Raw genomic sequence first — 13,046 nt, 5'->3', positions numbered from 1 at the left:
CATAGTAAACCACGAGAAATCAGAGCCTGTACGGAAACATTTATGTCTTCGTTTTTACCGTGCGCTGCTCGAGAGCGGATCGTAAGAGAAACAGCTTGAAGGTGGTTCGATGAACACACTGACAGACACTTAATAGTGAGCTGTAGAGTACTCATGTAGTTAACCGCGTTGCAGCAGTTATAACACTGGTTCACGTCAGATCATTGCAATTAAGCACGGTCTGGCTTCGCTATAGCTTGGATGGGTGACTGTTAGCTAGTGCGGTACACTCAGCCCTTGTGAGACCAATTGAAGAGCTACTTGACTGAGAAGTAGCGGCTACGGTCACGAAAACTAACAACGGCCGCGAGAGCGGTGTGCTGATCACATGCCTCCCTATATCCGCATCCATTGACGCCTATCCACTGAGCATGACACGGCGGTCGGTCAGTACCACTGGGCTTTCCGAGGCCTGTTCGGACTGAGAGAGAGAGAGAGAGAGAGAGAGAGAGAGAGAGCTACCATGTAGATGTAGATGCAGATATATGTTCTAAATCTACACCTACATGGATACTCTGTAAATCACACTTAAGTGCCTGGCAGAGGGTTCATCGAACCACCTTCACAACAATTCTCTATTATTCCAATCTCGAACAGCGCACGGAAAAAACAAACACCTATATCTTTACGTAAGAACTCTGATTTCACTTATTTTATTATGATGTAGGTCGGCGTCGACAAAATATATTCGCATTCGGTGGGGAGGGGGGGGGGGGGGGGGGGAGCTGGGAGAAGTTTCCGCTGCCACGAAAAACGCCTTTGTTTTAATTATGTTCACCCCAAATCCTGTATCACATCCGTGACACTCTCTCCCCTATTTCAGGATAACACAAAGCGTGCTGGTCTTCTTTGAACTTTGTCGATATACTCAGTTAATCCTATCTGGTAAGGATCCCAGACGGCGCAGCAGTACTCCAAACGAGGACGTACTAGTGTAGTGTATGCAGTCTGTTTAGTACATCTGTTACATTTTCCAGGTGTTCTGCGAGTAAAACGCAGTTTTTCGTTTGCCTTTCCCACAACATTTTCTATGTATTCTTTCCAATTTAAGTTGTTTATAATTGTAATTCCTAGGTATTTAGTTGAATATACGGTCATCAGATTTGACAGATTTATCGTGTAACCGAAGTTTAACGGATCTCTTTTAGCATTTATATGGAAGACCTCACACTTCTCATTACTTAGGGTCAAAAAATGGCTTTGAGCCCAATGGGACTTAACATTTGAGGTCAGCACTCCCCTAGAACTTAGAACTACTTAAACCTAACTAACCTAAGGACATCACACACATCCATGCCCGAGGCTGGATTCGAACCTGCGACCGTATCAGTCGCGCGGTTCCGGACTGAAGCGCCTAGATCCACTCGGCCACTGCGGCCGGCACTTAGGGTCAATTTTCAATTATTGCACCATACGTATATCTTTTCTAAATCGAATTATAATTTGTTTTGATCTGCTGATAACTTTACTAGACGATAAACAACAGCAGCATCTGCAAACAACTCAAGACGACCGCTCATACTGTCTCCTAAATCGTTTATGTAAGTAAGGACCATAGAAAACAAGACATATAACACTACCTAGTGGAACACCAGAAATCACTTCTGTTTTACTCGATGACTTTCCGTCAATTACTGCGAACTGTGACCTCTCTGATAGGAAATCACGAAACCTGTCTCATAACGATATTCCATAAGCACACAGCTCCACTACAAGCAGCACGTATGCTACAATGTCAAAAGCATTCTGGAAATCTAGAAATACGGAATCAATTTGAAATCCATTATCAATAGCACTCAACACTTTGCGTGAGTAAAGAACTAGTTGCGTTTCACAAGAATGATGTTTTCTAAATGCGTGTTGACTATGTGTCAATAGACCCTTCTCTTCGAGGTAATTCATATTGTCTGAACACAATATATGTTCTAAAATCCTGCTGCATAATGACGTTAATGATATGGGCCTGTAATTTAGCTCCGGCCGGTGTGGCCGAGCGGTTCTAGGCGCTTCAGTCTGGAACCGCGCGACCGCTACGGTAGCAGGTTCGAATCCTGCCTCGGGGATGAATGTGTGTGATGTCCTCAGGTTTTTTAGGTTTAAGTAGTTCTACGTTCTGGGGACTGCTGACCTCAGATGTTAAGTCCCATAGCTCTCAGAGCCATTTGAACCATTTGTAATTTAGCGGATTGCTCTTTCTACTTTTCTTGAATATTGGTGTGACCTGCGCAACTTTCCAGTCTTTGGGTACGGATCTTTTGTCTAACGAGCGATTGTGTATGATTGTTACGTGTGGAGCTGTTGTATCAACATACTCTTAAAGAAACTCAATTGCCATACAGAACGGAAGACGTCCGGCACCAATGGTTTTCCCGATACGACGTGTGCAAAAGTGCAGTCATGCCATGTTACAGCACTGTGAATGTCTAAGACGGTGGTTATTTCGAAACACCGCAAGCGAGGCGTAAACCACAAAGTGCCCTCGTTTGATTTTATAGTCATTCCGAATACCTATGTACTGGTAAATAGCGTTCCGACAGCACGTATGTCGGTCGTGGCTCGCCAATATCATGGCTTCACAGCTCCCCTGACTTCAGCCAATTCTTTTTTTTTTTTAATAATATTTAAAAGCTTTGGTGTACTCCAGCTCTGTTGGTAAAGTCGAATAAGTCCGGGGATGCATTGTGGATAGTTGTTAATACATTCGGAAACCATCTGGGATTTTTGGACGTGAACAGGTATCGATGAGGAGACTTTCTGAAGCCTGCCTTCACGTGAACAGTGACCATAGTGTGTGTTAGCAACATTTCTGTGACCGAGACGCTCTCATCACTGCCAAACAAACAAAAGACGAACGAATCCCGCAAAAGCAAAACAAGACACACGAAATGGCGAGGCGAGATGACACAGAAACGTGAATATACCGGGTGATCATAAAGTTAGTATAAATTTGAAAACTTAATAAACCATGGAATAATATAGATAGAGAGGTAAAAATTGACACACAAGCTTGGAATGACATGGGGTTTTGTTAGAACATAAAAATAACAAAGTTCACAAAATGTCCGACAGATGGCGCTGGGCAGCAAAACGTCAGTGACTGTGCGTGACAATCGTGTATAAATGAGAGAGAGAATCAGATGCGCCAGCAGTCGCAGCAGGTTGACGTTACCTGAAAAGGCGCTTTTAGTGAAGCTGTATTATTAGAATGAGGAAGATCTCGTGCGCGCGTCGTTTGGTGATGATCGTGTGTTCAGCCGCCACTTTCGTCATGCTTGGCCTCCCAGGTCCCCAGACTTCAGTCCGTGCGGTTATTGGCTTTGGGCTACCTAAAGTCGCAAGTGTATCGTGATCGACCGACATCTCTAGGGATGCTGAAAGACAACATCCGATGCCAATGCCTCACCATAACTCCGGACTTGCTTTACAGTGCTGTTCACAACATTATTCCTCTACTACAGCTATTGTTGAGGAATGATGGTGGACATATTGAGCATTTCCTGTAAAGAACATCATCTTTGCTTTGTCTTACTTTGTTATGCTAATTATTGCTATTCTCATCAGATGAAGCGCCAGCCTTCGAACATTTTTTGAACTTTTGTATTTTTTTGGTTCTAATAAAACCGCATATCATTCCAAGCATGTGTGTCAATTTGTACCTCTCTATCTACATTACTCCGTGATTTATTCAGTTTTCAAATTTATACTGACTTTTTGATCACCCTTATTTAGTGCAGAGAAAGTACTCTGAGCTAATATCTAACACAAGCATATGAAAGAACAGGAAGAATGCCATAAAGAACAAAAACCGTGAGTAAAGACACTGTTTATATTAATAAGTAAAGCATGCGAACTGTTCATGAACCTAGTAAACAAAATTGTAAGGTAAAAAAAAACATATTGTAACAGTGACCGCTGAAGATGTTTAAGAATAAAGCGAAACGCGTTTAGTCGTACTAAGACTTCAATTACAGTTGCAAAAGACGGTATTTAACCTGTACAATTTGCATAAGAATTATTCCTGGGTGGTGCCTGGGCAGCTCAGTCGGTGAAATCTAGGGCAAGCGTTGACTCCGGCAAACTGTTTACTTCCGCCAAAAGAGCGGACAGTCCCACAGAATAAAAGATTCGTTCTGGATATACATGCGGAACATCTTTTTCTTCATTTAGTCAGAGGAAGTAATCCTCTAAACTTTGCCCAGGTACTTTTGATGTACAATGTATACTTTGATAAAAGTAATGGCTTCTCTGTAAATAATTACTCGTGCGTAAAGCGCTGCTACTCACTTCAGCCGCTTTTCAGTGACTCAACTGATAGCTACAAGGTTTTCAATTCACATAAAAAGAATCCAGCTAACGTTCACCTATCTACGCGCGTATCAGCAGTAAGCGTGAGAAGCAGTAAGTTTGGTGGATGTCTCGTAATTGATATCGCGTTACGACTCTTGAAAATTGCGCAGTAAATCGTATCGGCGCACGTTGCCCGTATTTAAGCATCAGTGGCGCGGGCAGTTGCACTCGAAGAGCGGGCCGTGCGGCCTCGGCCTCCATTTTATCGCGCTTTTGTTGCGCTCCCTGAGGGATTGCAGTATCGATGCCGGAGTAATGGACCAATAAAGAGGCTCCGTGGCCACTGCACATCGGCTGCCGCCATCGCGTGTCCTGCCAACTGCCTCCATAAATATTTTCAAGTGAAAGGAACTGCTTCCTGTAACCCTCGTGTTGTGGGTGCTCCCTGTTTCCGTCATTGTAGTTGCTGCGTAGCGCTCGACGCGTTTCTTCGCGTGGCATTATAGTCCGACTACTAGAATGTGTGCGTACATTACTAAAGGTCCCTGCAACCATCTTTATTCAAAATCCTCTACGAGTACGAATTTAGTTTGTCCCTGTTAAGTTGCAGGATGGACACGAGTCCAGCCGACAGATTTCCAGCGACTCTTCTGGGTGTTTGCGTCATTACGTGGAGATTTCATGCCACATTAACTTCTTACATTCTTTATTTTTGCCTTCCACCGAAAACAAAATATTGCTGGTCCTTTACTTTTGTACGTACAGTGAATGCCGCTAACATTCGTCCAACTCTCTTTCTCTCCAGTTATTTCAATATCACACAGATTAGATTTCGTATTAAACTGGCTCATACTGAATTTCGTAATAAGCAGTAAGTAAGAAGACAGAATGATTTAGTGGAAGAACACAAATATGCATTGCGAATACCTTTAGCTGTTGACTTCTAATACATTCGAAACTTTTGAAAATACCGAAATTATGGTTTCGGCGTTGATAGTAGGAAAACAAAAGAGTGTCCATCGAGATTCAGAGGCAACTATTATTTTTCAAATGAAACAAGCTTCATTTTTAATGGCATTCGATGCCTAATGAAACTAGGAACACAGTGATATGAGATACGTCGGGATCGTCGCAAAAATAGACGAGGGATGTGGTAAACGTGATTAAAATTAGCAGTTCTATATCTGTTGTTCTAATGTACTTATGGATAGTAGTATCCTGCAACGGGAGACTTCGGCTTTACGTTTAGCACATTCTCGGCCTGTTTTAAGAAAAATTACAATATAAACATTGACATGTTCTATGTCAGTATACTACTATTTTCGTAACATATCAAACGAAATTAAATAAATACATCGTTCGATAAGAAAATATTCCGTAGTTACCTCCATACCTCGGTAGATAAAAGAGTGAGCAGCGCGAATCATAGCCGGCCGCGGTGACCGATCGGTTCTAGGCGCTTCAGTGCGGAACCGCGCTACTGCTACGGTCGGTCGCAGGTTCAAATCCTGCCTCGGGCATGGATGTGTGTGATGTCCTTAGGTTAGTTAGATTTACGTAGTTCTAAGTTCTAGAGGACTGATGATCTCCGATGTTAAGTCCCATAGTGTTCAGAGCCATTTGAACGAATCATACGGCAAAATACCAGCCCTTTTCGCGTTGTCGCTATCCAGAAAACTTCCTTTCATAACTTCAATGTTTTGCTCTACATTGAGGTTAACAGCTAACGGTGTGCAAAATCTGAATTTTCAAATTTTGATGCTGGTAAAATTAGGACCATATTCCGTTAGAGTAACTATAATTGCTTGGCATTTAAATCTTTGCCCGCACCATTTGTTCCCAAATTAAAACAAACGTTATTCGTTGCGATAATGTCTCTGCACATACGGAAAAATATGAAAGATGTTACTTTTAAACAACGACAACTAATTGTATTTCGTTGCGAAAAGGAAAGGTATAAGATGAAAATTAGTGACAATTATAGTATCTCAAAGAGCACAAAAATAATATAATATGAAGGTTTGAGAAGGGAGAGAATGGAGTGATGTACCAAAGAGTAGTCCTGAAAAAGTTGAGATGGAAAGTCATTTGAAGTGTAGCGAAAAACAGATTTCACGCTCCTAAAAAAGAAGCTAAAATGTTGTAGGAGCGTACGAGCCTCAATCCCAAAACAATCTACAGATACCGAGAGTTGGACAGCAGAAATACATAAATCAATTTCAACCGTGATACTGTTTATTGTCCGGATCTTTCGAAGAAATGGCACTGATTAAAGGCAGCATGAGAAAGGTAGACGAAAACCACACTTTAAAAGAGCATCTGTCTGAAGGGCGGAAGAACTGGGCGCTGAGATACATTCTATCGGGATAATGAATCAGAATCCTAGATCATTCGTTGGGGAAAACTGACTGCTTTATAACCGTGAGAAACTGGTCGAGATATCGCTGGAAATCCCACTATCAATCCAAATGAAACTATGAGAGGAGCTAAAAATGAGAATTAAAAAAAACTATTTTAAATTTGCTTTCGGAAGAAGAGTATAGTATGAACGGCATATTCAGTCTAATGACACGAAAAAACTACTAGGATTAAACGCCTGAGAAGGGAAGGTGTGACGGTTATGCCAGATACTAAAAGTTGATTGATTTTGTTTTCGCTTCCAGTGATGTGTATTTCTCTTCACCAATGCTGACTGTTGGAGTGCTGAGTCTTAAGTTTTTCTTTGTGACAGAATAAGTACTTCACGTGTTTTAGTTGCGAAAAGAGAATTTATTTTTGTTATTGTAGTTCCGAAAAAAGAGTAGTTTCTTTTAAAAACCTATGTTTTGGTATTTTAACCAAGTATGATTAATACGAATTGTAACTAATGTTTAACCACGCATATGGCTTGGTCACTGCATTTCCTTTCTGCATGATCATTGTGTGAGAGATCAGCTACGTGTATGTTACAATTTGTTTATTACAGTTGAATCTCTAGGTAATCCGTCTACTTCCAGAAACTCCCTGATGACGCCTAAACATTTACTACGATGAAGTGACGAGAATAAGAGAAACCTACTAATGAATTTTGTTTGTTCCAGGCGCTGAACGGCTTCCTCCTAATTCTCACTTGTGAGGGGGAAGTGTTCTTCGCGACCCATAGCATCGAGAGTTACCTCGGATTCCACCAGGTGAGTGTCGTTACCACAGATACTCGTTTAATCAGACAATGTACACTTCTACTGGCTGCTGCTTTGGCAAAAACATTAACTCCACACTGCGTCACTTTAAGTTAATTTATTATCTTGGCCATGCTGAGCATAATATTCAGAGCTGTCCGCAAGTGTACAAATAAGAAATAAGAACATTGGCTTCAGTGGCAAAATAGGCGTTATAAAGTACAACAAATTTCGACTCCTTATATCATTGTCAGGTGCACATTCGTTTCATTCACTTGAAAAGTACGTGGGAACTTGTGACAGAAACAGACTATTACAACTAGGGTTGACATTTCGTTTTACCTTTAGTTGAGTTCCGTCAATTTTTTATATGTAGAACACATGTTTTAATCATGCAGTGGTTAGAATTTGTAAGCGCAAGTTATAAGTTTCTAAACACTGTTTTCATATACCAAGAAATTAGAAAGTTTTCGTTGACAGTCCATGCTTCATCATTAATGCTATTCCCCTACTAAAAAAATACAAGATTCGTAATGCAAAGCTCTTTCAGTCAGTGATGCCTGCCTCCAAGTTTCAGAAGCTGTTGTTGATATTCGCTTGTGCATTCTGTTCTCTTTCACGATGACAGCAAACAGTGAAATATTTATTGGAGAACGAAACACGATACCTTTTTTATCTCCACCTTTGAGTGACATCTGAAAAAAATAAGCAAGTAGGAAGCTTATTGTTTGTTTATGCAGAAGACTGTCTAATGAGATATGTATAGTTCGTCCAAAAAAGGAATAATAAATGAAATCAATAGTCAGTTCGACAGGGGAATCTTCACAGTGCAGAAGCACTACTTTCACTTATCTGAGTGTAATATTGTATTCCGCAATGTTTCCTGAACTCATATATATCTAATTCGTCAGGTATTATGCGTATTGTTCTACAAGTTGACTCAGTTGCGTTATGATGATTGTTACATTTTTTTATACTTTGAATTGAATGGTATCGGCAACAAGATCAAAACCGACAGAAAAAAGAATAACGAAAGAAGAGTCTAGCAGGGAGCATCCTCTGACAAACGAATACAGCTTTACCAGATTGTGAAGAAGACATTGGCTAAATATTGTACTTTACTCCAATATTTCATTTTGAAAATAAAATGCAAAATATAGTGATAAATGCTAACTGCTGCTGTACTGTCGCTGACACTGCACTAGACATTTCGGCCAAAGTTGCTAAGGAAAGAGTAATGCCCATCATTTAATGACACATAATCCGAAATGAAATGGACGGCATTCTTCTAAATTATGTATGCTCTGGGCGTTTCAAAAGGTAAGAACCGATTAATGTCTTTATGGCAGAGAAACTATATGTTGTAGAAACACATAATTAGGGGGCGTAAATTCTGATGTTTTATTAGACTTCTTACAAGTTCGAATATCTCAGCGAGGGAGCTCTGTCTTTTCTTTACGTTTAGTTCACTGCTTCACCGTCATTGCAAGAGAACTTGTTTTACGCGCTTTAGCTTGGGAAAAAATAAGTTTAAATTGAAATCTGATATTCGTCATCAATTTACAAAGAGCCTTTTGGTCACAAATTTATAAATGGAGCAAAAATTAATTTAAAAGAATACTGAAGTTGTAAACACACGAGCGCTGGGCAACATATGAAAAGTCAAACGAATAGAGGATTCGAGTGTAGACATCACGAATCCACTATTTGGACAAGTTCGGCACTTGTATTTTTCAAGATAGCCGTGTACCATGTTCTTCGGAAACTACATATGAAGCGTCACATATTGAAGTTACTGCAAGTACTGTTAGAGGATGATGACAACTTCTGTGCCGCAATGCTGTCAGATATGAAACTTTTTCCAATTACCTATTTTTCTTATTTATCGGATACGAGCTGTCAACATAGTGTAAGCATTTCTGGGTCTGAACAACCTGCCTTAGTCGTTGACTACGAAAAATGTTCACCAAGACTGAATAAATTTCGTACAAAAGGATTCAGATGACTTCCATGCACTATAGTGCCCAACTGCTAATTCATCTGGCGTAGCAAAATTATAGCTAGATGCAAGGTGGTCAGAGGTCACTCAAACTTACCGCATGAGATATACTGAGAATGTATGAAAGACAATTATTCTTTATAGGTACTGCCGCAATGGGCTGCCTAAAGCTGCGCTTTGCTGAATAACCGTAAGGAAACGCACAATGACTGGGACAGTATTTCCTTTTGGTTTATTCTATGGAAGCTCTCTTTATATGAGGATAAACTCGAGAAAACTCACACAGAAAAGAGAAAGAATCCGACAGTATGCGATTGCAAGATTAGCTTACACTCGGTCACATCGTTTAAATACTTAAGGCTAATACTGCGCAGCTTCGTGGAATGGGACGAATACGTAACAGCAGCAGCCAAGTTGAATACAAGTCCTCCGGGAAAATGCGGCGTATTTGTCTGCAAGATGACAGCGTGAGTAATTTTAGAACAAATTTCCATATTTGAAATCCTTGTGGAGTACGCCTGACAGTAAACATCAAAGTAATTTCGAGACTAATGTGTTGTGCATCGTAACACTCCGACTATTATAGGGGAAGGCGAGGCAAGATGGGGAAGCTAACTTTAAACCCTTACAAAAGGGACAAAAACAAACAAATTCAAGTAGGTTTGATTGTCATTTGTTTATTTACTATTGACTTACAATAGCATGCAAAGAAACCTGCAAACTTGTTACATTTAGTTAGAAATATCTCGATTTGAAACATAAACTAACAATTCCCCATCTTGCCCCATATGCGGGGTAAGATGGGGAACTAGCATGAGTTCATCTCTAAAGCTTAAATAAGGACTGGAATAGCGAAATCATGTGAAGATAAGGTTTCGAAACATGGTTCTGTGAATTGTAGGATCAGGTATTAGTTTCACATACTACACAAGTGTGGACAGCCTCGTCATCACTTCTTTCTGTCCCTGCACAAGTATCGTGGGCACCCCGACGCTGAAACACAGATTTCTGTGGCACGTTGAACTGTCTAGCAGCCCTGAAAGAACCCATATGACCTTCCATAACAGCATTTACAACGCCTTACATTGATTCCAATGACCAATCTTGCCTAGAAGTTTGTCGCCGATACTTGCGAACCATCTGAAATAAAACACGTGGAACGTACTATTGAGTCAGATCATTCCTGGTAATCTATATTATACAGTAAATACCATATTTCCAAATGTCAGTCGTTATAGCATGGCAAGAATACTGACTTTGCACGTTTTGTGTATTTTTATTCACCATATAGCCTAAGGGATACTTTGTAATTAATTAGGAAAGTGTTGGAATAACGAATACCATTCTATTTACAATTTTATTCAACGTATAATGTACGTGTTCAAAACCCGCAGCGAGGTAAACACATGACACGATAAGAACGTAATGGTTGGACAAATAGTAGGGGCAAGACGGGGAAGCTCCCCATCTAGCCCCATCCATTCTGTCAGGTTATACTCTCCTGGAAATGGAAAAAAGAACACATTGACACCGGTGTGTCAGACCCACCATACTTGCTCCGGACACTGCGAGAGGGCTGTACAAGCAATGATCACACGCACGGCACAGCGGACACACCAGGAACCGAGGTGTTGGCCGTCGAATGGCGCTAGCTGCGCAGCATTTGTGCACCGCTGCCGTCAGTGTCAGCCAGTTTGCCGTGGCATACGGAGCTCCATCGCAGTCTTTAACACTGGTAGCATGCCGCGACAGCGTGGACGTGAACCGTATGTGCAGTTGACGGACTTTGAGCGAGGGCGTATAGTGGGCATGCGAGAGGCCGGGTGGACGTACCGCCGAATTGCTCAACACGTGGGGCGTGTGGTCTCCACAGTACATCGATGTTGTCGCCAGTGGTCGGCGGAGGGTGCACGTGCCCGTCGACCTCGTACCGGACCGCAGCGACGCACGGATGCACGCCAAGACTGTAGGATACTACGCAGTGCCGTATTGGACCGCACCGCCACTTCCCAGCAAATTAGGGACACTGTTGCTCCTGGGGTATCGGCGAGGACCATTCGCAACCGTCTCCATGAAGCTGGGCTACGGTCCCGCACACCGTTAGGCCGTCTTCCGCTCACGCCCCAACATCGTGCAGCCCGCCTCCAGTGGTGTCGCGACAGGCGTGAATGGAGGGACGAATGGAGACGTGTCGTCTTCAGCGATGAGAGTCGCTTCTGCCTTGGTGCCAATGATGGTCGTATGCGTGTTTGGCGCCGTGCAGGTGAGCGCCACAATCAGGACTGCATACGACCGAGGCACACAGGGCCAACACCCGGCATCATGGTGTGGGGAGCGATCTCCTACACTGGCCGTACACCTCTGGTGATCGTCGAGGGGACACTGAATAGTGCACGGTACATCCAAACCGTCATCTAACCCATCGTTCTACCATTCCTAGACCGGAAAGGGAATTTGCTGTTCCAACAGGACAATGCACGTCCGCATGTATCCCGTGCCACCCAACGTGCTGTAGAAGGTCAACTACCGTGGCCAGCAAGATCTCCGGATCTGTCCCCCATTGAGCATGTTTGGGACTGGATGAAGCGTCGTCTCACGCGGTCTGCACGTCCAGCACGAACGCTTGTCCAACTGAGGCGCCAGGTGGAAATGGCATGGCAAGCCGTTCCACAGGACTACAGCCAGCATCTCTACGATCGTCTCCATGGGAGAATAGCAGCCTGCATTGCTGCGAAAGGTGGATATACACTGTACTAGTGCCGACATTGTGCATGCTCTGTTGCCTGTGTCTATGTGCCTGTGGTTCTGTCAGTGTGATCATGTGATGTATCTGACCCCAGGAATGTGTCAATAAAGTTTCCCCTTCCTGGGACAATGAATTCACGGTGTTCTTATTTCAATTTCCAGGAGTGTATATGGCACCGCGTAAACCATTAGTTTCTGGACCTATATTTATTAGGATTAATTGCTTGTTTCATTGTCCTATACTCTTGCCTTTAGTTTGTGCCTATAATAGTCAAAGACCCTGCAAGATGTGTTATGCTAGAAATTTTTTGACGTTATTGCCATTGTAGCATATTAATAGCATCAATGATGTACTGAATCTGTTAAAATAACGTTATTTTCTTCTTGAAATCGTACACACCATTCTACAATCTCTCTCCCTCCCTCTCTCTCTCTCTCTCTCTCTCTCTCCCGTCCGTCTCCGTCCGAACAAGCCTTGAAAGACCCAACGGTACAGATCGCAACCGATGCTGTCACTTTGCCCAGATGGGGAGAGGCATGTGGTCAGCACAATGCTCTACCGGCCGTTGTGGTTTTCGAGACCGGAGCCGCTACCTTTCAGTCAAGTAGCTTGTCAATTGGCATCACAAGGGCTGACTGCACCCCGCTTGTTAGCAGCTGTCGACAGCGCTTACCTTCGGTTATTTGATGGGAGTACGTGTTGACGCTGCGTCAAGGCCTTTGGCACTCTAATACCTGCTCTTCCTTTTTCGCCGGCCGGAGTGGCCGAGCGGTTCTAGGCGCGTCAGTCTGGAACCGAGCGACCGCTACGGTCGCAG

The 13,046-nt window shown here is 42.7% G+C and overlaps 1 protein-coding gene across 1 annotated transcript in view; it reads left to right on the top strand.

Annotated features, from left to right (window-relative positions):
- Window positions 1–13,046, top strand: part of LOC126299004 (circadian locomoter output cycles protein kaput) — a 701,868-nt gene that overhangs the window by 581,014 nt on the left and 107,808 nt on the right. The window contains exon 4 of the mRNA XM_049990634.1: window positions 7,407–7,496. Coding sequence (XP_049846591.1) covers window positions 7,407–7,496 — 90 coding nt within the window. The remainder of the gene's footprint in view (window positions 1–7,406; window positions 7,497–13,046) is intronic.

Source organism: Schistocerca gregaria, chromosome X, assembly GCF_023897955.1.
Source record: "Schistocerca gregaria isolate iqSchGreg1 chromosome X, iqSchGreg1.2, whole genome shotgun sequence".
NCBI lineage: Eukaryota > Metazoa > Arthropoda > Insecta > Orthoptera > Acrididae > Schistocerca > Schistocerca gregaria.
Note: the sequence above shows the minus strand (reverse complement) of the source record. Positions and strands in the feature narration are given on the sequence as shown.